The sequence below is a fragment of the Canis lupus genome, chromosome 20, assembly GCF_011100685.1.
Source record: "Canis lupus familiaris isolate Mischka breed German Shepherd chromosome 20, alternate assembly UU_Cfam_GSD_1.0, whole genome shotgun sequence".
Taxonomy (NCBI): Eukaryota; Metazoa; Chordata; class Mammalia; order Carnivora; family Canidae; genus Canis; species Canis lupus.
The window spans coordinates 28607733-28635350 of NC_049241.1; the positions used below are offsets into that span (position 1 = coordinate 28607733).

The 27618-nt window shown below is 38.5% G+C and overlaps 1 protein-coding gene across 17 annotated transcripts in view; it reads left to right on the forward strand.

Moving 5' to 3' along the window:
• The window catches only part of CADPS (calcium dependent secretion activator), a 465131-nt gene that overhangs the window by 213503 nt on the left and 224010 nt on the right, over window positions 1-27618 (forward strand). For all 17 annotated transcript variants that reach the window (XM_038565968.1, XM_038565965.1, XM_038565963.1 and 14 more), the window contains exons 5-6: window positions 8640-8873; window positions 13056-13177. In XM_038565968.1, coding sequence (XP_038421896.1) covers window positions 8640-8873; window positions 13056-13177 — 356 coding nt within the window. The remainder of the gene's footprint in view (window positions 1-8639; window positions 8874-13055; window positions 13178-27618) is intronic.

Here is a 27618-nt window from a genome sequence, read left to right on the forward strand (position 1 = left end):
TCACAAAATAGAACAAATAATCCTAAAATTTGTATGGAACCACAAAGACCTCAAATAGCTAAAGCAATCTTAAAAAAAGAAGAGCATAGATGGAGGTATCACACTCCCTGATTTCAAACTGTACAACAAAGCTATAGAAATCAAAACACTATGGCACAAAAACACACACAATGAATCAATGGAGCAGTATTAAGAGTCCAGGAATAACCCCACATTTATATGATCAATTAATTTTCAACAATAGTGGCAAGAATATACAATGGGGAAAAGGTAGTCTCTTCAATAAAAGATTTTGGGAAAACTGAACAGTTACATACGAAAGAATGAAACTGGGCCAATTTCTTACACTATATACAACATTAAATTCAAAATGTAAAACCAGAAACTATAAAACTCCCAGAAGAAAGGATGTAAGTCTTGGACATGAGTCTAAGCAATATTTTTTTGGATCTGTCTCTTCAAGCAAGGGCAACAAAAGCAAAATTAACAAATGGACTATATCAAACTAAAAAACTTTTGCATAGTGAAGGAAACCATCAATAAACAAAAAGACAACCTACTGAATGGGAGAAGATGTTTGTAAATGATATAAATGATAAGGGATCAATATCCAAGATCTATTTTCAAACCCCACACAGCTCAATATCATAAAACAAACAGTCTTAACTAAAAATATGGACAGAGGACCTGAATAGTTACTTCTCCAAAGAAGACAGACAGATGGCCAACAGATACATGAAAAGATTCTCAACATCACTAAGCATCAGGGAAATACAAATCAAAATCACAATGGGATATCACCTCACATCTATTGACTATCTCCAAAAAGACAAAAAATAACCAGTGTTGGTGTGGATGTGGGGAAAAGAGTACCCTTCTGTCCTGTAGGTGGATGTGCAAAATGGTACAGCCACTATGGAAAATAGTATGGAGGTTACTCAAAAAAATAAAAATATAGAACTATCATGCAATGCTGCAGTTCCACTTCTGGGTATTTACCTGATGAAAACAAAAACACTAATTTGAAAAAAATATATGCACCTCTAACTTTACTGAAGCATTATTTACATTGCCAAAATAAGGAAGCAACCCATGTGTCCATTATTAGATGAATGGATAAAGAAGATATGATGTATACATACAATGTAATATTATTCAACCCTAAAAAAGGAATGAGATCTTTCCATTTGTGGCAATATGGATGGACCTAGAGGGTATTATACTAAGTGAAATATGTCAGACAGAGAAAGACAGATACCATATGACACCACATATAGGTGGAATCTGAAAAACAAAATAGAAACAGACTCATGGATACAAAGAACAATCCTGTGGCTGTTGGGAGGGGAAGGGGAAGTCTGGCCAAAATAAGGGAAGGGAATTTAAGGGCATAAACTTCCAGTCATAAAATAAATAAGACACAAGGGTGCATGAACAGCATAGGGAATATACTTAATAATATTGTAATAACCTTTTTTGGTGATAGATGGTAGCTAGATTTATATGGTGATCACTTTGTAATGTTAATAAATGTTGAATCACTATATTGTATACCCAAAAATAATATAATATTGTATGTCAACTATACTTCAATTAAAAAAATGCCTTAACAAATACAGGTTCTCATTTTTCCATCACCCCAATCCAAAGATCCAAGATGCCTTTCAACCAGGCCTGCACCTTACCCCTTCCTAGCCTCTTTCTCTCTCTGTTCATCTGGCCTTTATCAATTATTTTGCATTCTGGCTGTATAATTTCATGTAAACTCTCATTTGGACCTGTGTTAAACAATCCAGGGAGTTATAATAATTCTCCCCAGTTTAGGCATATCAAAAAGTTTAAGAGATTGTACCCAAGTTCACTTAGCCAGTAAGTAGAAAGCTGAGTGCTTTGATTCCAACTGTCATGCTCTGTTTTTCTTTTTTTTTTTTTTTTTTTTTTTTTTTTTTTTTTTTTGAGTAGTCAGATAACAGGCAGGAAATTACACAGGACAGGACTGCCCTCTCTCACTGATGGTCTGATGGTTGCCCCTCCAGAAAGTTACTTTCTCTCTTCCACTAAAAGTTACTGTACATTTCCTTCAGTTTATCCAGAAGGCCAAATAAAGCAATGGCATCAGGCAAAAGTGGCTCCTGGAATTTTGCATCATTTCTGCTTTGACTTCCTTGTGATCTGGAAAAGAAGTTGTTCTGCTGGCAGCATTGTCATCATCACACGATTATAAAAGGCATATGTTTATCCGTTTTTCCTAGAGAGAAGGGAGGCAGGGCAGCTTTCCTCCATCGCAACCCTGTGCTGCAATCTGCCAATTCATTCACACCTATGTCCCACAAATCATCAGACAGAGATGGCTGTGTGAGTCTTCACTGTGAACATCAAAAATACTGCCTTAAAAGTTCCATGAGTAGGAGCACCTGGGGGCTCAGTCAGTTAAGCGTTTGACTCTTGATTTTGGCTCAGGTCATGATCTCAGAGTTGTGAGATCAAGTCCCACATTGGGCTCCACACTGGATGTGGAACCTGCTTAAGATTCTCTCCCTCTGCCCTTTGCCCCCTAAATGTTTTTTTAAAAAAAGAAAAAGTTCCATGAAGAGATCTGAATGCCTTTTTTTAATGTGGTAGAAAAGACTTCTTAATCCTTGTTCAAATATTTTCCCAAATCCTCTCATATTGATATTAAAATGTCCCCAAATTTCACCTAGGAATTAAGTCTACGTTATTTAAATTGTGTGATCAGAAGTTGACATTGGAGCTTAAATAGACAGATAGTGGCATTAGTGGGACTGTGATATTTGCCAATTCTTTTGGCCACATTTTGAGGTAGAATTCTAAAATTCAGGAGCTAATTATATAAGACGAATAATACAACTTCTGTAGGATTCATGGCAGAGATCTGGGAGTGGAATGCCATTGGTTTGGCACATTATCAGTTAAATGTGGAATTGCCATGTAAACTCCTATTCTCTGCAGAGACAAATTATCATCTCATGGTCCTGTTGCAAGCATTGATGAGATGCCCCCAGGAAAGAAATAATGTCCAAATATCTCCCTGATGGAAAAGTTCTGTTCCATGCATTGCCAAAAATCAGATAAAAATGGAATCTTCTCCAATCAGAGAAAGATACTACCCCCCCCCACCAGCTTCATTAAGTGAAAGGAAGTCCATTCAATTCATAAAAGCTAAGGAAGTAACACCAAACCACTGAAAGATGAGTTTGAGTAAAGAAGCCAAGATGAGTTTGACTAAACAAGCCAATAGGAAGCTATCATACCTGTACCCAAAATACATTCTAACATTTGTGATGCTGACTTTTACAAATTATTTACCAAGACCTTCTTTCTCTCATTGAACATTATTACCTTTCTCCCATCACTCCCTGCAGCTGACCTCATGCCCACCATTACACAATGCCATGTTGACTGGTGACAGTGGAACACTCATTGCTGTGGAGAGTTTGGTTTTCCCCAGTCCTCCACCGAACACTGAGATGAAGTGAGGCAGAGCGTGTGCCATGCTGAGGGGCCCTATAGGGTTTACCTTGATTCTTTGCCATTTGGGACCGCATAGTTCTGTCCTATTATATGGTAGCTTAAAATGGGCCCTAGATTTCAAACTCAGTTCTAGTAAGTATTGATTTAACTTCGATGTATCATTTTCCTCTGAAACATGGGATTAAGGAACAGCACTAGCCTCAGTTGCTGGAAGAATTAAATGAGGGAAATCATGTAAAGTGCTTAGCTAATGCCCAGAACACAATTAACCATTGTAAATGTCAACTAGCATCATGGTCTTCATGATAGTCACTATCATTATTATTGTTATTTTTATTACTAGCTATTTTTATTGTAGCATGGTGCCTGATATACATGGATATGGATATGTGTGTATGTATGTGTGTATATATGTATATATACATGTGTGTATATATACATATATGTAGTATACATATGCTAATTTTTATATATCAACAAAAAGTATTGATATTTGTTATTATCTTTCTTCTTCACAATAACTCTCTAAGTTTTATTATCCCCACTTCAAATGGAAACTAAAATTCAGATAGGTGAATAAACCTGTCTAAAGTCACACAACAAGTAGGAAGTAGATTCAGGATTCAACGTCAAGTTGATTTCACTCATGTGGACTGGATAAGATTCCTTGGTGCCTTTTCTACTCTGCACATGCCTCTGTTACTTCGTGTGTCACATGGTGTCTATCATTGCTGGCATTCCCCATCACCCCATACTGTTGGCTCTTGGCTGACTCTTTCATCCCCAGCAACATCCACACCATCTGACATATGATAGGAGCCCAGGAATTGTTTGAGAGATTGTTTTGAATAAGTGCAACACTGTTAATGAGCTCTGTGTCTAAAATGAGTCTGTCTGCCCCATCTTCCTTCTGATCATCTATCAGTTTGTCATTTGAGCCTTTGGAGTCTAAAGATCCTTTATCTGAGTGGGGGTATCTTTGTCAGCCTTTACATGTACCCACTTCATTCTCTATGGGTAAAAATGCAAAGACAGAAAAGTAGATGGCTGACAGAGCTGTTAGCACTTTCAAATGCTATTTTTCAAGATGTTCCAAAAAAATCGCTCAGTGTGGCTGAGCATAAATAACCGTGTTGGGAATTGTCCTTGGGAGGCCATCCCCATTGAGGAATGTTGTCAGTCCAAAACAAAATAGATGGACAGCAGAGATTTTCTTTGGAAGACTTTGTCCATCTATATGCTATGTCTTTCATAAAGCAATATGAATAAACAATGCTTTTGTCAAGGCTAATTTGCTTTTATGCTTGGGAAAGTAGCAATCAAGATGGACGACTACATTTTCCTTATTTTGGCATAACTTCAGCTTTGAAATGTGTTTGTAATGGGTCTGCTGCTGAAAACTCCCCTCAAGAACCTCAGCCTAGATTGACAGAATGCATTTCTTCTCAAGGCTTTAGTACTTAGGGCAGAAAAATGTCCTTGTTTTCCCTTGCAGACTTCAGTTTTATGAGCCTCTTTTTATGATGTCATTAGGAACTGTCTAAGTTCTGGGAGGAGTGATCATTCTTTGGATTTTTCCAATATTCTGCTGCATAAAGTTTGTTGGACTCTAACTCTAGGCTAAAGAGGTATTGTCTATAACCACTGGGTCTTCTTGCAAAACCTCAAGACTACGGAGTTAAGAGGCATTGAGTGAGTCCTAAAGGTGATTGTGATAAAAGGGACTGCACTTGATGGTAAGGTCTCTCAGTGCTGATTAGCAGGAAAGAATCTACTACACAGACATGATGGTTTTTCTCTCCATCTCCATGGCAACTGCAAGGCCAGCAGCTGCCAGTAAAAAATGAGAGATATCACTTATCCAGTTTCCCAAGAATCCCATGTAGTTATGAGGTTGGAGCCCCAACATGAGGCAGAAAGAGGTCAGTGTAACAGACCTCAGGGTGCTGATATGTAACCTTTGCTGCTTGGTATCTTCTAACATGGCCTTGAGGACCACTCTTCAGCTATGAATTAACTTCCCTCACTCTTTCTTTTGCTCTCAATAAGGGCCGTGTTCAAATGGAGATGAGAATATATTTTGTGGCCATGTACAGTTATACAGATCTTCTTGGATTCATGGTTGCTTGTTTCTTTTCCATGGAAAGGAGAAAAGAACAATGATCCTGTCCCAGCAAACTCAACCTGATGGCAAACTGCCTCATCCATCAGACTCTCAGCCTAAGGATCACCTTCTCTGGAAAGCCAATCCTGATTCTCTCAGCAAGTGTTCATGTCTCATACACTGCTGTTACAGCATCTGCCTTGATGTTTCCTCAATAGATCTTTCTCCCCAGTGGTTGTAAGCTTCAGGGAAATAGTCCACATCCTTTCATCATGATCCTCTCAGTGCCTAACACTAAACCAGGCACAGTGTTGGTGGTAGTAAATATTTTCTAAGTTATGGTGGACCAGCAGCCAAGTTCTCACATCTCCATGGCCTTTTCATAAAGTCTACCCAAATCCTATGGCTCATAGTTATCCCTGATTGAGTCCAAGAATGATAAGAAGCAAAAGGAAGCCCCCTGTGCAACAGCTTTGAAGAAGTAAGATTCTTTCCTTGATCATTACTAGCTCTTATTGAGCTCATCAACCTATCGTGTTATTTCAGAGGCTTCCGTCCTGCTTCTCCTCCTACTTCCACCCACAGTGTGTTTAGAAAGCACCTCATGGTGGACTGAACCCAGCCAAAAACCAGGAAATCATTATACTAAGAGGCTCCAGAAGGAACCAGTACTCAAAGGCTGCTGGGTAGATTTCCACAACCTGTGCTCATTTACATGGAAAAATAGAATCTCACTGTTCTTCCAGAACTATTTCATCAACTGTCCACTGCCACCTCATGACTGAGTTTTAGCTGCATTGATACTTAATATGGACATTTTGACAGGCCATCCATTATTCACTCAACTCACATATATTAAGTATTTACTATGTGCCAAAAATTATTCTAGACGATAATAATTCACTAAGGGTATTAAGACAGACCTCATAGCCCAGCAGGAAAGATAAACAACAAACAAATAAATTTCACTATTTCCATTAATTGTAATAAATATCACCATGAAGTTTACCTAGGTATTATAAAAAAGTAGAACAAGGGGATTCAACCTAGGGAAATAAAATTTTGAGGCTGAAATATAGAAGATGACAAGATGGCTGAGATATACTTAGGGAGCAAGGGGGTAAGGGGAACACTTATGATAGCCCCTAGATACGAAGAAGACTGACATAACACAAAGGCATCTCCAAACTCTATTCAGAGAATTTACTATATGGTAGCAAGAAAGAAATATCCTTCTAGCTAACTAGTATGTGTGTGTGGAGGGGGGCAGTTATTGAAAGGAAAACAAAAGAATCTCAAAGTAGCCAATAGGAGGAATAGGTGGTCTCTATGAGAATTGGAAAACCAATAAAAGAGTTTCTTTCTGTGACTCTAAATAACTTCTTTTCTCTTCTTCCCTTCATCCTGCCTTCCCATTTTTTCTTCCTCCCTCTGCTAGTCTCTACCTCTATCCTTTCTCTACCTCTATCCTTTCTCTACCTCTTTCTCTTCTTTGTCAAATGTCTTATTCTTTCACCTATTCCAATATGGCAGCTACCCATGAGTCTACATGATCTTGCTATTTCACTCCACTGCTAATTACAATCTCAATACCTCTCCGTTCATTTGCCTGAAAGAGTAAATCTGGTTGATCATTGGCCACTGAATTGAATTAGTTGGTTGACTGGGGTCAGATGTCCATGTACTACACATCTTTTTTTTTTTTTTTTTGCCACCCAGAATTGGCAAACCAACTCATGTCCCATGTGATCCAGGTGGAATTCTACCCTTACCCACTTGGATGAAGGATATAACTCATACCTAAGCAACTCAACATAACATGTCACCAGCCATAAAAGGTGGCTCAGGTTATGTACATAAGTCAGACTTTGGGTGAGAACTTTGAGATAAAAGACATTACAAGAGGAGATATTCACCGTCCTTTAGATAACATGATGTCATATGATAAGGTAGAGATCTCTAGCAACCTTTTTGTGACATTAAGGGGAGCCAGAGTGAGCATGGGGCTAGCCCAAAGGAACCCAAACCAAGATTTGGAGGAAAAATTCAGTTGTGGTGGTATCATCTGAGTCCTGATTCCAGCCTCGCTGGAAACTGGTCCACCCCAGGACATTTCAAACCAATAAATTCCCTTCATTGTTTAAATCAGTTCCAAGTTAGATTTTTCTATCACTTACAAAAAAAAAAAGAAAAAAAAAAAAGCCAAACTGATATGGCTTGCCCCTCACCTGATCAGTACGGGCCAAGGCTAAGGAGGGCAAGTTCATGTTTCAAGTGAGAAATGATTCTTGAAAAGGTGATCAATTCAGAGCCTATTCAAGGCAGTCGGGCAACTTAGAGGTTTAAAGAAGCAAATAGCATGACTAAAGCATGTTACTATTACAACCTGAACTCATAAGCAAGGAAGGAAAAAATAGAGGTCAGTTCTGAATTGCTTTATCTTCTTTTCTAAAGAATTTTAATCATGTTTTTCATCACTTCATTAATTTTTTTCAATTTTTCTTGAAAACAGTAACTATTCTTTCTACTATTCCTTTTAGAAATAGCTACAGGCTATGTTTGAAACATCTCAAATGAGCTCCTCTTGAATTATTCATGTGAGAAAATCTCTACGTATCCAGAAATAGGGTGTCTTTCTGTCTCCAAACTTAAAAACAACTGATTGCATTTTGCTAAAAAGAAAAACCATTTCAACTGAAACCAGATTTTAAAAAAATATCACCCCATTTTTCTTTCCACAAATCAAATTTGCTGGAGAAAATGGGGGGGGGGGGCGGTGATTGCACTACAATAAAACATTTGACTCTTTCTTACTATAGGTTTATGTATATATCTCTTACCTGTCAGAGATTGTAAATAACCAGAAGGCAGTCAGCCATCTACTCAACTAAATTGAACATTTTTCTAGCACAATGCCACAATATCTGAGCCAATTTCACTAATGGTAGATATTATTATAACTCTGGGCTGTAAGGTGAAAACCTTCTGTATAAATCAGGTCTCTATTTACTCCTCTGTTCATACTTTTCTTTTTCTTGATAAGGAGCGCAAATTTCCCAAGTTTGTATCCAAAGAAATGGAAAACATGTACATTGAGGAGCTGAAGTCATCAGTCAACCTTCTCATGGCCAATTTGGAGAGCATGCCAGTGTCCAAAGGCGGCGAGTTCAAGCTTCAGAAACTCAAACGCAGCCACAACGCTTCTATCATCGACATGGGCGAGGAGAGTGAGAACCAGCTCTCCAAGTCAGACGTCGTGCTGTCTTTCTCCCTGGAGGTAAAAAGCCCTAAACCCTTGAAAGTTTCCTGCCACAGCCCACAGGATTTGGGTGATTAGATCAGCTTGCTTTCCTCCTTGCACCCCAGGAGCAGTTATTAAAATAACAGCTTGCTAAGCATAGGTCAACTAATCAGCAAGTGATTCCCCATCTCCCATGCTTTCCTTAAGGAAATGCAGTCTTAAGAATCACCTCCTAAATTTAATCTTGCATTATTTTCCATCTTAAAGTAGCGCTCAAGGATATTGTGAAGACCTTATACAATTTAGAAAGTTTAAAATTTTGGCATCCTGTGTCACAGTTATGAGGGGAAATATCTAGCATCATTTGGTGCATTGTAGATTTTCTTTCTTGTCATCTCTCCTGTTGGCTACATGATAGAGGTCCTCTTGTTGCAGTGGAGCCTTTTCAGTTGACTTCATCACTCAAAGAAAGAACCGGTTCAGACTGGACTGTGGCAGAATGCTCCACATGTCAATAAATTTCTTTATAACTTCTATTCACACGTTTGCCTTTCATACGTATAATTTAGGGAGTGGATCTGATCTGGCTATGTTGGAATTGCCCGGGAAGCTGGTTCAGTGTGCAGATTCCTGACATCACCCAGACCTATTGATTCAAATCTTAACGGGGGTGGGGGAGTACAACATGGTCCAGTCACTTTGGAGAAGAGTTTGTTAGTTTCTCAAAAAGTTAAACATAAAATTACCAGGTGTAGAGTACAACTTTACTCTTAGATATCTACCCAAGAGAAATGAAAACACATTTGCCCATAAAATCTTGCTCCCAAAATGTTTATAGCAGCATTATTCTTACTAGCCAAAAATAGAAACAACCTAAATATGTATCCAAGGGTAAATAGACAAAATGCAGTACATCCATACAAGGGGTTACTACTTAGCAATTGATAGAAACAAACTACAGATGTATGCTTTGATTTAGATAAGTCAAAAACATTCTGCTTAGTGAAAGAAGCCAGACACAAGAGACACATGTTGTTTGATTCCATTGATATAAAATATCTAGAAGACGCGAGTCTTCAGAAACAGAAGTTAGATTAGTGTTGCCTGGGGCAGAAGGTAGAAACGGACATTAGGGACATTACTGGGGGAGATAAAAAATGTTCTAAAACTAATTTATAATGATAGTCATTCAACTTAGTAAAGTTACTAAAATCATTGCATTGTACACTTGAAATGGGTTAATTATAAGATATGTAAAATATGCTTCAATGAGGTAAAAAAAAAAAAAAAAAAAGAACCTCTGGGTGGAGTTTACCATGAAATTACCATTACCATTACCATTTTAATGAGCCACCCAGGTGCTTCTTATGCCCTCCAAAGTTGAGAACCATTCACAACTTATTAAAGCTCAGAACCCCACAAGGATTTTATGATAGACCTAGATTTGGGGAGACCAAGAGAATAGATCAAATTTCTGTAGATTTAATTAGGATTTGTAAAGACTAAATTAATTTTCTAGAACATCATTAAGGCTTGCTGTGAATTAACTGCAGATAATTTGTTTTACTGTGCTTAGTTCGGATCAAGATAGTCATAGTGTTTTCAACATGTATTTTGCAATTGGAAGTGGCAGTATTCAGTTAAATATAGAGCACTTGGTGTGTGAAAAAATCATCAGTGTAATTTCACAGAAACTTCCTTTCTTTCTTTTTTAATACCGCCACCTGAGGTACTGAGTGCTTTTTTCTTAGGTGTCTTTGAATTTGATTATTGCCAATTAGAGGTGGCAATTTATTCCCTATTGCCTCTTGTCTTTCTACAGAAAGTGGGAAAAAAGTGGTTTATTGATTTTCATGAAGTTTTTAAATCTATAATTTCCTAATTCTTTATCACTACTCAATATTATACAGCTGATTATCTGAAATATAGATGTGAGTGAGTCCCCAACCATACTCCCATGTGTACATGATTCAAACAGGCTTTAACTTGCAAGCATAAGCACAGAATGAAATGCCCTCGGGTTCCCAAATACTCTTTACTTGGAACACTAAATTGCACATATACTAAAACTGTCAGCAAACTCATTGTGCATCTGTATGTTGGGTGCGACAGTGAGGGTGGCAAGAAGAGGGAGATAGAGGACCATCATCTCATCAGGGCAGACCGGGTTTGAATTTGCAGGTTAGTACAAGACAGGTTTCATGTACTTACAGAATTGCATGGCTACAAAGGTCATGATAGAGCAGTTAACTGCAGCAAGAGAACTGAGGTCCAGGCTGCCCAGTGGCCCGGCCTTGGCCAGGGGAGTACGCTGATGAAATATAATGGGCACGTGTAGAGCACCATTATGCCTGCTTTGCATCATTAACTCCGTGAATCGTCACAACAATCTTTTGAGCCATTTGCAGATGTGGAAACAGCCTCAGAGAGGTTAAGAAACTTGCAAATGATTAGGCAGCTGTTGAAGATGCAAACGCAGGATTCACACTTCGATCTTTTAAATCACACACACAAAAAAAGTCTGTTTTCTACAATGCCTCCCATTTCTTTTCATGTGTATGTTCTTCCCACTGTGAAAACTTTCAATTACATACATCATCTTATTTGTTCCTCACACAACAGCCACAGAGAGATACAGGACATATATTATTCACATTTTAAAGATGAAGAGACTGAGACTGAAAGAAAAGTGGAGTGACTTCAAGGTCAAGTCATTTGCACAATGTCACATGAGTAATACAGTGGTTCTCAAAGTATGGCTTCTGGATCATCAGCATCAACATTAGCAGCACCAGGGAAAATATTAGAAATAAAAAGTCTTGGGCTGTTCAGAAAAGCTCTGCTTATTAGACACTCTGAGGGTGGAGCTCAACAGTTTCTGGATTTAATAAGCCCTCCAGATATTTCTGATTTGCACTAAGTTTGATAACCACTGGGCTAGTAAGCAGCAAAACTGACTTGATTCAAGGCCAGCTCTATTGTACTTCCTTGGATCAAGCCACTGAAGCAGTGTACACACTGGGTGTTGTATGTAAGTGATGAATCACTTACATACGACTCCTGAAGCCAATATTGTACTGTATGTTAACTAACTAGAATTTAAATAAAATTTTTAAAAAAGAAAGAAGTATACATTTTTTGCACAACCATATCCTTCTCTATGTGTCACGCCATTACCTCTTTTGGAGTACAATTGAGTGATATTTTTATGTACCTTGCTTACTATAGATCCCTGATACAGGTCATTTGTTTCAGATTTTTGAATCAGTATACCTGTCCCAACCTCCCCTCCTGCCCTCTCCCTTCTGACACATTATAGGACATACCACTAAATATGAGAATAGCGGGTGACTGAATGGACTCTAAGGGTAATGGTGGGAGGTGCCAGGAATTGTAAATGATATATCTTGGTCCAGCAAAACACTAGCTTTTTCCCTCAGTCTAGAACAGAGAGTGTGCAGCTGCAGGCATGTTTTTGTTTTGATTCAGCAATGTTGGCCTGCACAGAGTTTGTGTATTTTATTCCTCCCTTTTTGGATTACTGTCAAAATTTCAAAATCAGATTACTGACTTTGATTCTGATTCAGATTTCCATTTTCTGGTAGGAAAAATTGCAGTATCTGGCAACTCCAGACTAAGGAAAGACAAGGCAACAATAGGCTGAAACTGGCTATGGACTGTTCCATTTAGATGGAGCATATGCTCTCTTATTTTGCCCCTGACCCCACTACTCCCTGCTGCCTCTCTGACTCTAATGCTGAATGGTGTTTGCCCTTTATCTTAGCATTTGTCTTATGACTTATCTCATTGTAAAGAGAAAAGTGAATCTCTGGGCCTTCATCTCTATCAGGTTCTGAATTCAAAGCTAGACTATTTTTTTAAAGAAAATAAAAGAGAACCTATTTCTTTGTAGAAATTAAAAATGATCCTATGCATTCAACCCAGGAAAAAAAGCAGACTATTTCACATTACCTGTCTGGCCCCTGTGAGCATCTGAGGTAGTGAGGGTTGTCTTTCCAGCTGAGAGGCAATAAGTTATACTGTGAAGAATTGCATCTTCATGTAAGACTGGTACCAGCCTAGCTGAAAGAAAACTGATAGAAGCTACTAGATACCTTTTGGGTTTCTGTAACTTCTTCCCATCTATATATTTTCTTCTGGGTGATGCTACCCAGGGGCTTTGGTAATAACCTCCACCATGTGTGATTCTTCTTCTAGGTGGTGATCATGGAAGTCCAAGGCCTCAAGTCCTTGGCTCCAAACCGCATTGTATATTGCACAATGGAGGTGGAAGGAGGAGAGAAACTCCAGACTGACCAGGCCGAGGCTTCCAAACCAACGTAAGTTCAGCTTCTCCACAGTTCATGTTCCAGAAGGCTGTTCTCATTGGCACCATTTTGTCTAGCTCCAAGTTAAAGGTCTGGTTTCCCCAGAAGGTTCTGGAAGGCATTTTCCAAATGAGATGACTCAATTAGATTTTTTTTAAAGATTGTATTTATTTATTTGAGAGAGAGAGAGAGCATGAGCAGGCGCAAGCAGGGTGGGGAGAACCTTGGGAGAGGGTTCTGAGCAGGGAGTCTAGTGCTGGACTGGATCCCAGGACTCTGGGATCAAGACCTAGACCAAAAGCAGACACTTAACCAACTGAGCCACTCAGGCACCCCAATACAATTATATTCTTATTTGGCAGCCATAATAAAGATTCCAGTTCCTTCAGAGCAGAGAACAAAAGGAAATTAAAGAAACAATCTCCATTCTGGAAGCTTTATGTATTCACCTTAGAGAATGTACTCACAGCTTCAATCCTTTGATACAATATACAGGAGTTTGATATAAATTTGTTTTATTAGATTTACTAAATAATATTTGATTTGTGGTATAAGCAATTTTTTCAGAATCTTTCTCTATGTGCCACAGTTATGACTATGTCAGTAAAGCAGTGAGTTGTATTAGATACACTACATTAATTCGTTCGGTCAACACATATTTGTCAGATGCTCACTGTGCGTGTACAAGGTGGTGTTGCCCAGTGGAAAGGACGGTAGTCACTGCTGTAGCCCTACAGAGATTACCGTTGAATAGAAAGATCAGAAATATAATCATGTAAATATGTAATTACAAACAGTTATAAATGCTGAAAAGGAAAGAGTGCTTCAAAAGGAGGTAGCAGGGGACCTAAATCACTTTGTGGGGACAGAGTCAGAGCAGGCCTTCTTTAGAAGTTATAAGATATTTGGGCTAATAGTGTAAAAGTTGAGCGAGGTGAGATGGGAGTAGAAAGATCATTCCAGGCAGAGTCAGCTTGAGTAAAGACCCTGTAGTCAGCAGATGCCCTGTGGGAAAGCAGAATTTAAAGGCCACTGCTGGAGCTAGAGTTCAGAGAACAAGATGTGCCATAGGTTGCCAGTAAGGCAAGAAGGGATCACACTATTAAAGGCCTTGCTAGACCATGAAAAAGAAAGTATAGGGATAGGTGATTAGATGTGTATTTTAAAAAGATCACTGTGGCTGCAGTGGAGTGAGCCAAAGCTGATGCGGGAGACCAGCTAGGATTCTATGGCAGTGGTTCATAAGAGTGATGATGACCAATTCATTTGGGTCAGTAGACTCTCAGGCCTCAACAATTCTGGAGAAGTCATTGCTTTTTTCCCCTCCCTATCCACTGCTTCTTTCCCTTCTTTTTCTATCTCAACTAAGCCAGCCTAGACTAATGAGCATGGTTTTTTTTTTTTATTATTGTTAATTCATAAAAGTCATAAAAAGGGTAACCCCTGATACCAATGTATTACTACCTCCCCACTCCCAGAGCATTATGAGCTGTTGAGCAGAACATGTTCAAACAAAATAGTTCAAAGAAAGCACTGAATGTTTCTCAGACTAGAGAATATCTGAGGGCATTGTATGCCTTCAAGTGGTTCTTTGCATGAATAGGCAAAGACCTCAGATGCTCGGAAGCTGGGCAAAATTAACGAATGTAAGCAAGAAGCAATGGAAACCAATACAACTTGTCACACACTCCCCCTCCCTTTTTTAAAACTTAGTTTTAGACTGAAGATGATGCCATTTCTTTTTTACTGCCTGCCTTTGATAGAAATCCTAATTTTTCCTGCACCTCTCACCATGACCTGATCATTATCAATGCTATTATGTTATGCTGCATTATTTATACATGCTTTTAAAAATGTGTCATGGAGCGGGGGGAGAAAAACCTATTTGGTGTTACTGCAAACTTTTTAGGTGTTGGGCCCAATATGGTGTCATATGACAGAGAAGAAAGGAGAAAGCTCTGATTATCGTAATAGGCTGTTGTTTCATATGAACTATTTTAACTTAAAAAATAATTCATATCATTTTATTGGGTTTAAAGGTTTCAGCTGCCAGGGTAAATGATGAGCTGATTTTCATGTGCTTATGAATGTTTAAAACAGTTTCAGATTACAAATAAATATAGAACACTTCAGTCTACCTACTTGAAATACTCATTTCACATATATATTTACTCATATCCACACATGTGCATTATTATGTCCATATTAATAAACATTTCACACTGAAACATTTTGCTTTTCTAGACAAAAGTATATATTTTTTTCTATTCCATCAGTGAGCAGGTATTACTAAAACCTCACAGAGGATTTGCTTGTTTGCTTGTTTGTTTTTAAATATAATAGGAATGTAAATTTCGTGTCTAAGTTCAAGTCAGATCAGTCGAGTGCTGTGTGAAGAAGGGTTCTGAGGCCAAATCAATATTCAGAGGAAAATAGTACATGATGAACCTGTAATGTCTGCCATAGGAGAGGAAGAGGTATTAAGTGCCCTGTATTTGCCATTTCTATAGTATCCCAAAGTGATATACCCAGAGTTTAAAATCTAGCAATGCTTGTGTTTCTTGCTGTCTCTTCTTTTCTTTCCCCAATTCTCTTCTTTACCTTTTTCTTTGTCATAGTTCAGTTCTGGAAGTTTTTCTCTGCTTCTGGCTTTATCTGGTAGTATGAATGACTGCTACTTGATTTTGATTACCCCAAAAAGTATCCTTTTGAGGGTTATCTTTCATCTATAATGAAAAAATCCACTTCATCATCTGACAAGGTTAGCCCTTTTCCTGCCTTACTCATCTTCTGAGTCTTGTCTTTGACTATTCTTACAGCCTGCTGATGCCCCTAGTTTATTTATATATTCTAAAATCAAAATTCAATTCAAGCCAGTTTTGTTACTCATTAATTCTATTGTTGCTACTACTAAGTATTTTATCCAATAACTGGAAACCAACATCTTATCCCTTCATGTGTCTACTAGGAACTCAACTTTTGTTTTGTTTAGTTTTTACCACATACAGTTACAAATCCAGAAGTACATTGCATAACCCAGTTTGTCCAGGTGTGGCTTTTTTTTTTTTTAACTCTAATGTAGAGACAATTCTGATAAAAACAAGGGCAAGGAGAACAGTACCATGATTAAGCTTGGGAAATGCAAGACATTGTATCTTTTTCTGAGCTATTCAATGTTCATAGGCATTTAAAAACCTTTGATGATTTCCAACAGTACATAAACCTATTTAGCTTTGTTTACTCATGAGTTTCCCAAACTTATTCCAACTAATACCTATTAGCATCCACTGGAAATGCTAGTTTATATTGTTCAAACCTAGTAGTGGAGGCTCCAAGCTCTCTCTCACCTCCTTAGCCAACATTCTCTCTTCACTTACAACCAGGGCTCTGCCCGCCATGATCATTTTGGATGGAAAAGTGGAAAAGTACATAATATACGAATTCTGTGTTCATGAGTTAAATATACTTTGTGATTGGAAAACTTGGTGTATGTGTGAGCATGCACATGTGCATGTCCTCTGTTCATCCTTCATTTTATCAATCTGTGAGCTTACATGTGGGATGTTTTCAAGCAGATTATATATCCTCTCAATTCAGTTGTCCTCCTCTCCTGTGTTTTAACGTGGAAAAATAGGAAAATATGCTATCACAAGTTTTCAAGCAATATATTTATTTCAAAGAATATTGCCTCCATTTGTATCATATTGTTTCTGCTTCTGTGGGGAAAAGCAATGGAGCTGCTGAGGCAGAAGTAATTGAAATCATGTTTTTAGGCAGGCAATCTCAGGAAGACACGAAATGGGTGAAGAGAAATACTTTGTGGATTCAAGAACTCAGATGTATTTGTCCACCTCCTATGAAACAGAGCAGAAGACTTTTCTTCCCATGCCAGGTGTTTTTCAAAAGACAGCACTCTTAGCTCTGCTGATAACAGAGATTATGTTAGATTTTATCAAGACATGGCTTTGAGTAAAATCAAATCATGTGATAAGGAAGTAACCACTTTTCCATTTGTTTATCAGTTCTTCTGATCAGGACAAGGAGAACATTTTTATTTGGTTCTAATAGATCTTTAACACCTGCTCTGGGGCTACAGCCATGCGTGACATCAATCAAACTTTGGCCTCATGGAGTGTACATTCTGGTAAAGGGCATAAGCAGTAAATACATGAACAAATAAATGTGTAAAGTAATAACAGTTTCTAATTTGTGTTACCTTCTACTCATGGCTGATGGTACTGCTTTGTCTTCTGCGTCAGTGACATAAGTGTTCTTTTTTAAAGAAATATATTAACATTTAAAAGTGAATTAATTTAAATAAAATATATTAAGTAAATTAATAGCCCAGGTGGTACCTGGGTATAACAAAAAAAAAAAAAAAATGATCATGGAAGTATCCTGTGTTGATATGTGGGAATAGAAAAGGTGGGGAAGATGGTATGCAAATTACTTTAGTTTGGGAAAATTAATGTAAGGAAACCGAACATATTCCATGAGTGGAAGATATACTCCAAAGTGACTTACTCAGTGGATGTGTACAGTAATAGTTACCTTCTAAAGGAAGCAATCCCAGAGGGTTAAATACCAGAGAAATTTAAGTGATCGGGCTAAAAACAAAGGTACTTTCAGTGAGCAGTCCAATATTGTGCTAAAATATCCAAAATTATATTCTTCTGAATGGAAACCAAGGATGCTACTTGACATTTGGTTATTTAACTAGTTTATTATTCCCTGACAAGCCATGGGCTGTGTGACATATGGATTTCATTATTGTCAGGAATTAGAAAACACAACCAAACTGTTTCCTGCCTCTTTCCAAGGGAAGAAGAAAATAAGATGCCCTTGCTGGTAAATCTTGTCATAGCCCTAGTGTTTTTCAGTGGTACCTTATCTACTGAGATCACATTAAAGCAAAAAACAAAAACAAAATGCAATGACTTCCTGTAACATTTTTCTTCTGTGAAATATATTATTTGTCCTAATGGCAACTCAAAATGGGCCAGGCTTATTACGCTCAAATTACTCATACAAATGGAGCTGCATTAAAGTGCCCCCACAGTAAGTCAGTTACAAAGTCAGAAAAGGAAGTTGTACCGGCCAATTCTTTGCCTCGTGTATCATCTTAATGGTACTTCCTGTCTCAGTATAACCAAAGATGTTTTCAGTGTACTGGACCTTGGAATGATTTAAATGGAAAAATAATATTTTTCCTGAAATGCTTCTTTAAATTTTAGATGCAAGAGAATGATATAAAGGATAGGCACTTGCATTCCCTTAACAAGTGTACATGGGTTTCTTTCATTGTATCCACCTTGTGCTGAGGCTATAGCCATGAATGACATAGATCAAACTTTGGTCTTGTAGCATGTACATCCTAGTAAAGGACTTAGGCAATAAACAAATGAACAAATAAATATATAAGATAATAGCAGATTGCAATTTGGTTCTAAAAGAAATGAACAGGCTGCTGCAGTGAAAGGTGATGAGGAGGTAGGGTACTGCCATGCCCCAAAAACCCTGCTCAGAATAGGTAATGTGCCAATTAATACCTGAAGTATATGAAGAAACATTTAATCCAGTAATTCCACTCCTGGGTATTCATCCAAAGAAAATGAAAACACTAATTCAAAAAGATATATGCACCCCTGTGTTTACTGCAGCATTATTTACAATAGCTAAGATAGGGAAGTGACCTGAGTGTCCACCCATAGATGAATGGATAAAAAAGATGTGGAATGTGTGTGTGTGCATGCGTGTGTGTGTGTGTGTGTGAATATTACTCAGACATAAAAAAAGAATGAGATCTTGCCATTTGTTTTTTGTTTGTTTGCTTGTTTTTATTCATGAAAGACACAGAGAGAGAAAGAGACACAGGCAGAGGGAGAAGTAGGCTCCATGCAGGGAGCTGGACATGGGACTCCATCCTGGGTCTCCAGGATCACGCCCTGGGCTGAAGGTGGCGGTAAACCACTGAGCCACTAGGGCTGCCCAGATCTTGCCATTTGTAAGGCAACATGGATGAACTTAGAAGGTGTAAGTGAAATAAGTCCATCAGGGGAAGATGAATACTATATGATTCCACTCATATGTGAAATGAACAAAGAAAAAAAAAAGACAAACAGAAAACCAAACTCTTAAATACAGAGAACAGGGATCCCCGGGTGGCGCAGCGGTTTGGCGCCTGCCTTTGGCCCAGGGCGCGATCCTGGAGACCCGGGATCGAATCCCACGTGGGGCTCCCGGTGCATGGAGTCTGCTTCTCCCTCTGCCTATGTCTCTGCCTCTCTCTCTCTCTGTGTGACTATCATAAATAAAAAAATAAAAATTTAAAAAAAAAAAATTTAAATACAGAGAACAAATGGGTGGTTTCTAGAGGGGAGATAGGTGAAACAGATAAAGGGAATCAAGAGTATGAGCACTGAGTATAGAGTTGCACAATTATGTTGTGCACCTAAAACTAATATAATGATGTGTGTTAATTACACTTCAATTTTAAAAAATGATAAAAAAGAAGAAGTACCAAGGAAAATATGCCAGGCACAGGGAATAGCAAGTACAAAGGCTTTAGATTGGGAAGGAGCTCCATGTATTCTGGGACCAGAAAGAAGAGCAATGTAGATTAGTCAATGATGGGGAACATGCTACCAGAAGAGACTAAAGAGCAAAGCAGGGCCAGACAACTCAGGGCCTCACAAGGCACATGGAGGGTTCAAACTTTATTCTAAGAACATGTGTTACAGGATTGCAGGGTCCTTGTCTCACGGAAAGGATGAATCTTGTGGACACAAAAGCATAAAGTGAAGTGAAAGTTTATTAAATGAAAGTGAGACCAGAAAGGAAAGAAAAAGCTCTCTAAAGTGAGAGGGGTTCCAAGTGGGTAAATGGGTTGCCACTAAGGACTTCTTGGGGCTGGTCTTTTATTGAAAACTTGACTAGGGAGCTTGTAGCCTTAAGATTCTTGTGCCATCTTGGTTTGAGCAAGGGCTACTGATAACACCCTTAATGACTTACTTCATTGAGGTTTGGTCATTTTCTGTAATTACACTGTAGCCACCAAAGAAAAACACTCCATGACATCCAGGGCCAGATAGTCTGGTCTATTCTTTAGTCTCTTATTCACTCTGTCTTAGTACTTCTGCCTGCCAGGAAGAGTTTCAGAACCTGGTCTGGGGCCCCCTATCTCTCCTTGCCTAGACCTTAATCCTTTCCTTACTCACATGGAGAAGCTGTCAGAGGGTTTTAAGCCAGGGAGAATATGATTGGATTTCTGTCTTGAAAGCTAAAGTGTCTTTAAGGATCAGAGTTAATTTGGAATGAAGGATATATTGGTCAACAAATATGGAGCATGTACTATTTCCCAGTACTATTAGGGTTGGGGAAATAATAAACAACTGACCCTTGAGATAGAGCCACAGAGCAAAGCTGGTGGGAAAAATCCAAGTGCCCCAGGCACAGAGTGATATATTTTTCAGGAGTCACTATAGCTTTCAGAACTGCAAAGGCCACCCCATGGCAAAGGAGTGAGGCCTCCTGAGAATCACCTCCTTTCATGTTTACTCTCTTGAAACTCCATGTTCAAGATCACAGTCCAGGAGACATTTATGTTATACTGAGTGGGCACTTGGCTACCATTTCTCTTGTTTTTCCTTTCTGAGAAAGAGGCTTAGCTTCTTTCAGAGTTAATTAAATCATAAATGGTAAAGGCCAACACTGACCCAGAAATTCAATTTTGCTAGGCTCCCAGAAGATGTGTGGGTTGGGAAGAAGCAAAATTATAATTACAGTTTTGGATGCTCAGAGGCTGCCCGGCCTCCCAACCCAGAAAGCTTGGTCTAGAAGCCACAACTTTTATTGAAAACCAGTTTGTGTTTGCTTGTGAGCTGGAGAGCAAAAGTAGGCTGGCTGATAAAATAAGAAACAGTAGGGTAGATGATGGAAAGGAATGGGGTGCTATAGAGACCAGGCTTCAGAGATGGAGCTCCTAATGCTACTCTGTCATAAATTTGCTACCCCATCTTATACAGCTTACCAAGCTTTCCAGCTTCACCATGTTCTGATGAGTGGTATCCAAGACCACTTCTCCCCCAGCAATTCTATAGGTTATTTATCCAGCTGACCCAGGTAAGAGCTATAACGACAGATCTTGTGGCAGAATTTTCAAGAATTCCAAGTAACATGGAGGTGATGACATTTCTAAAGTTGGTAGGAGTTCAGAACTGGATGATTGAGTAGTGGCGAAAGTTTGACATTATACAGTGATGCTCTATCTTAATGTGAGAAATTCATGGAAGTTCTGATTTCATAGGTAGTAGGTATAAAAACAAGATGTATTTTTTTCCCCTAACCCTTTAAGGACTAAGTGACACAAAGTTTATTTACTTTCTGGTTCAACTCCTTGAATACCTTGCCTGAACTTACCTGTCACTTGTACCTAATGCTGGAGTAATCTAAGATCTGGACTGATCACCCATTACTGTGGAAATCCCAATACATTTATCCCAAATGTGAAAAACCACTATACTTGTTACCCAGTGATCAGCGAAAATGTAGGAAGAAATGGCATATTGTTTCTTGTATGTAATAATGGCATGCAACCCAGGAACTCAATTTATCCTCACTAATAAGAAAATAAGAGAGGCTTGGTCTAAATTCATCAATGCATAGAAGCAATATGGCATCTTGGACGAGAGCATAGAATTAGGAGCCAGAGTGCTGGGTCCATATCTCAGCTGCATGATCTTGGACCTGTTACTTAACTCTTGTGCCTCAGTTTCCACATTCTTGTGAAAATTAAATTAATTAGCAAATACAAAATATTTAAAACACATGCCATTATCATGGCTTCATTCTTGTTTGGAAGGAGGAGAGAGAGATGGGGAAAAAATAGCCTGAGTCTAAAATAGCAATTAACATTGATGCAGCACCTTCTAAGCGCCACGTGCTGTGCTAAGTATTTCATAGTCAATGTCTTGTTTAATGCTCTACTGACACACCTATGAGGTACTATTGTAATTGCCTAAATTTTACTGATGGAAATATTGAGATTCAGAAAGGTTAAGTAACTTGGTCAAAGTTGCACAAATAATAAATAGCTGAGCCAGGAGCCAAAGCCAAAATATGTACTTTTAACTCATTCTGCCCTTCTGAAAGATATTATGCCACTAAAAAGTATTTTTTAATTAGCATTGACTACTCAGCAAAACTATCCAATAAGACTCATTTCTTTTCCATAAACACAGTTATTTCACGGGTTAAATCACTGCCCCAATTTAAATGTTGATGAATGTGCCGTCACACATTAGCACTAACACAGGTGTTCCACCTCACAGCAGACACTCAGCTCAGCAGGCATCCCTCAACCCATATGCAGCAGCACTGTTAGATGCTACATACATGAGTCTACAAAGATAAACCAGGGGTGGCCCTGGCCCCGACCTTCAAGGTGCTTTCAAAACCCCAGAAGAGCCACTGATAATAATAATCATCATCCCTCTTCATGGGAATCATTATCAATAACAATGCCCATACCATTCATTGAAATCTGCTAGGTGCCAGGCAATGCACTAACTATTATATATTTGAGTCAGACAGTCCTGGGTTTAAATCCCAGCTCCACCACTCACAGACTGGGTGACCTTGGGCAATAGATTCTTTTTTCTGAGATTCCATTTCTTCAAATTTGAGACAGAGACAATAATACAACCTGGCCTATAGGCTTGGTCCTGAAAATATGCTCCATATTAGCAGCTGAGTTCAATGCGCAGCACATTATAGCCTCTCAAGAAATAATTGCCAAACATGGACTATAATCTCACTAAATCCTACCTGGTACTGTAACAAATAGATCCCCTCTATGCCTCATTACACATAAGGAAGAGGAGGCTCTTCCTCAAGGAAATTAGGAAGCCTGCCCTAAAATCCTACAACTCCTTAAATCCAGGCTGTATGACTCCAAACACATGGAAAGCAAAGAGTCAAAACTGCCTAAGGAGAGAGGGCACAATGTCCAAACTTCTTTCCAGAGCCAGAGTGCAGAATCCTCAGGGAAGGCTGACATCAATTTGATGATATAAGAGCTGGTTCCCAAAGGCAAGAGGAATGCAAAAAGGCAGTGGTCTTTGCCCATTCCTCACCCAGAGTCATGCCAAATCATTCAGTCCCCTAAGCCTGGGTTCCTACAAGCCCATTCTTCCAGCTTCTTTCTGGATCAAAGCCTTTGTTCAAGAGAGGCTAGAATGCTACCAAGATCATCTTTCTCTGTGTATATCTGTTTTTACAAAAAAGCCTTCTGTGCTGTGATATAGAGCTCACCTCACTTCAGGAATGCAGATGAGTGTGGCTTCTGGAGAATGCAGATGCTCTTCTTATCATAATGCCAATCATCATGGTATTTGGAAACTTCTGGGACTCCTGTGCTTAAACTCTAGTCCCAAAATTCCCTGGGCTCCTTCATAAGGATTTATAGGTTTCACCCTACCCCATAGCTTCTGGTTCAGAGAGTTTGGGGTGAAGCAGCTATTTTGGGGAGCCTTTCATAGCTGGAATCTGGTTGGAAACATTTTGGTGAAAATATGGAAAATAAAGGTTCAACATAAGCATAAGAGCAAATCCTTTGGGGTGAGACAATCCCTAGATTGAATTGTGCCAATGACTTCGTTACAATGGATGAATGACTAACTCTTTCTAAACCTATATGTCTTCAACTATAAAATGAGGCTAATGATACTTGTATTATACTTGTTGATAAGGATTTGAATTTGATAATATATCAAAGCACTTGGCACAAATGTAAGAATTATTATTCTTATCTTTATAATTTATTATTGTCTTCATTGGAGACAGAATAAAAGGGAAACAGGTAACAAAGGCCATCAGTTGGGTGCCTTTTTTCAGTTTAGATGCACTTTTATAGTTTCCCTTGAAATGTGTTCATTTACATGTAGATGACTTACTTGTACTTGGAAAAATCTGTGTATCAGGCTGGTTTTCTTATAATACCTTACCTGTAACCAATTATCATTAAGTGTTGATCAACTCAAATATATCTTAATGGCAAATGGCTCTGGAAGAAGCTGAGAAGAAGGTCCCTGTGATGGACTTGAAAACTTCTGTAGAATACTAACGGTCATAAAGCAAATCTCTCTAAATTGGTGTGTATCGTGTCATGTAGCAAATAATATCATGCAATCTAATGAAGGTAGAGTTTTGTTGTTTGGGATTTTCTTATCTTCTATAAATTTACTAGAGAGACAAAAGGAATAAAAAGAGAGCTCTTGTCTACCATTACTTTAAGTATCAAGTAGTACAATAGAGTTGCAATATCAGTAATTGAAGGCTATTAAGAAAGAGGAATTGGAAGAGGAATTTTAGATTTGAAATCCCAGTTCTGCTCTGCCATGTGTCATCACCTTGTTTTTCTCCCTGCTGCATCAAATTACACAAACTATCTCCTCCAAAGCAGAACAAAGTGATTGTCTGCTGAGCCAAGTGTATCAAAATTTGGGGCCTGGAACATGCTTCTCTCTTTCTGACTTTTCTACTTTAGAGAGACCCAAACAAAATAAATCTCAAACCCAAGCTGGCCTCTAGAAATGGCAGCCTTTAGGACTCATTTTGCTCTTTGGGTCACCTGTGACCAGAATTCATACCATGGGCCTGTTACCTACTGATCCACAGATACTTGTAAGTCAAGGGAAGCATCAAATTGCAAAGAGAAAAGCACAAGTATGAGTACCTATTGTATGCTAAGCACTATGCATCACTGCGCATGGTGCTGAGGATAGAGCAGGGAACAAAAGAAGCAAAAATCCTGCCATTGTGGCACCTACAGTCTAATAGAACAGACAATTATTAAGACAAGACCACTTTAAATTATTGGGTAGAGATGCATCAAAGTTTGGGTTTGGCCTTATTATTTAGTGAAAATCTAGTAACTTTGCTTCAATTTTGTCTTTGGAAGACCTGATAAATGTTATTTCAAAGTCATTTCTGTCATCACTGCACTTGTGTGTGCTCAGTGATCATGTAATCACATAAATAACTACCATAGCCAATCATGTGATAATACCTACAATACAGACAAAGTATATCATTCTAGCTTATTGTTAATATTTGAATATTCATTTTGAAATTTAAGTGAATATTCCAAATGCACATGAGAGTCAAAATCTTAATATAAGCTTTATTTTTTTTTAAAGAATTGATTTATTTATTCATGAGAGACACAAAGAGATAGCCAGAGACACAGGCAGAGGCAGAAGCAAGCTCCCTATGGGAAGTTTGATTGGGGACTCGATCCCAGGACCCCAGGATCACGACCAGAGCCAAAGGCAGACACTCAACCACTGAGCCACCCAGGTGCCCCCTTAATATATATGCTTTATATGTTGAATTCGGTCAGTGTTTCTGTACACACACTAACATACATATTTGTTATCAAATTATCGACATATGTAATAACTTACAATTATAAAACTGTTTTATATGAAAAACCAATTAAGATTTTCAAACAGTTAAGTAAGTAGGTGAATATTAAAATGACACATTAGCTTGATATCTTGAGGAGCACTAAATCATCTTGAGCCAAGAAATCTTTATAAAATTTAAATCATAGCACAAGGCAGAAAAATCAAGGTGAGGCTATATCATAATTCTAATCTTTGTAGACCCATTTGTGTATCAGCATTCATCACATAAAACAAAATATGATAGCTTACCTTAATTTGTTTCTACACAGGAAAAAGAAAAACTTAATAAGTCATTGTCACCAGTGTCAGTTCCATACCCTGACAGAGCAGGCCTCCCAAACATTTTACTTTTCCACCAACCTCAAAGCGAAGTAATTATCTATTTGGCATCCATCCTAAATGTACCATATAGAGGCACCGAAGGGAAGATTTTAACTGAGAGTGCTAAGAAATTCTTATTCTTACAGCATAATAACAGAAGTTTACATTTTAACTATTAAAATTTGAATAATAAAATTATTATAATGACTGAATTGTTAATAACTTTATTGGATTCTTGTATTCCCAGAAGGTTATTTTGTGATGTCAATATTCAGCCTTTTCTAAATATTTATTGTAACCTCGGTCCATGTAATATTCAGCTAATGTGTGGGGTCAGGCCCCTCCAGCTTTGCTGGGAAACAAAGATGTAGGGTGATTCCGTGGAGATTAGCCAAGTTGGGAAGAAGCTGTTTTAATTAGCTTGATCAGAAAGTCTTCCCAAGAAGTGACAATTGAGCTTAAAAGTAAAAAATGAAGGAGCCGGTTCAGAAAAGAGCATGCTGGACAGAGACAATAGAGATTTCAGAGACCTTGTAAGGAGGAACCTGGCATGTTTGTGGGGCAGATAAAAGGCCACATGAACTGGAGCAGAGTGAGAGGGAAGGGAGTTAGAAGTGAGTCAGTGAGTCTGGCTGAAACTAGATTTCACAGGGTTGGAGATCAAGGTTCAAAGTCTGGATTTTTAAGCCTGAAAGTAACCTGATGGTGTTTACATATCTAAAAGAGCCTGTGGCTGCTATATGGAGAATGACTACATGGGAATGGGCAGTAATGGAAGCAGGGACACCAGTTGGGAGGCTGTCACAGTCATGTGGGAGATGATGGTACTCCGTGGTAGCAGAGAGAGGGGAATGAAAGGGCAGGTTCAAGAAACATGGGGACATAGAGCCCAGACTCTCCTTTCGTTTGTTACTCTTCCCAAGGGAAGTGCTATACACTCTGGAGGTTACATTCGAACCCAATACAACCCTTGGCTCTTCCCTTATGATTATATAGTTCTTTATTACCACCCAACCTTGCTTTGCACACACGGCTGCCAATTTGTAAGTTGTACTTCTGTGTCTTGGTGAATGACCTTGTGCAAGTTGAAGCCAGCCTGGCATCTCATACAACCTTGTGGGTAATGGATGTACACCTAGGAACTGGGGCAGTTGATTCTCCAGCTGGGTCTTTTATTCCCTGCAAAAATTACTCTACAGCTGTACCAAATTTGTTCTTTCTCCATGTTAGCCAAGACGTGTCTTTTACAGAATGTTACATGCTGACATTAGGGTGACATTGACACCAAACTAAAAAAGAAAATTAATGAATTCACTTTCCCCTCAAGGTTTCATTTTGTGCTTGGTTTAAAAGTCGGATTGCACTGTGCTTGTGGTAATACTTGCTGCTGGTAGGGAGGTATTAATGTGAAAGGATTTGAAGAAATAACCTACGATGGGTCCAATCTCACATAGCAAGGGAGCAATTTTCTATAGATAATGTGAGTGTTGGGTACTTGAAGTCTTTCATGAAGATAATGTTTAATTACATTTAAATAAATCAGGCTTGAGTCCAACTTCACAATGCAATTGTAGAGTCAGGACTCTGCTAACAGATGCAGCTGCTGAAAAATCTGGGCAGGAAATACATATTTTATACATACACTTCAAATAATATTTTTTAGCA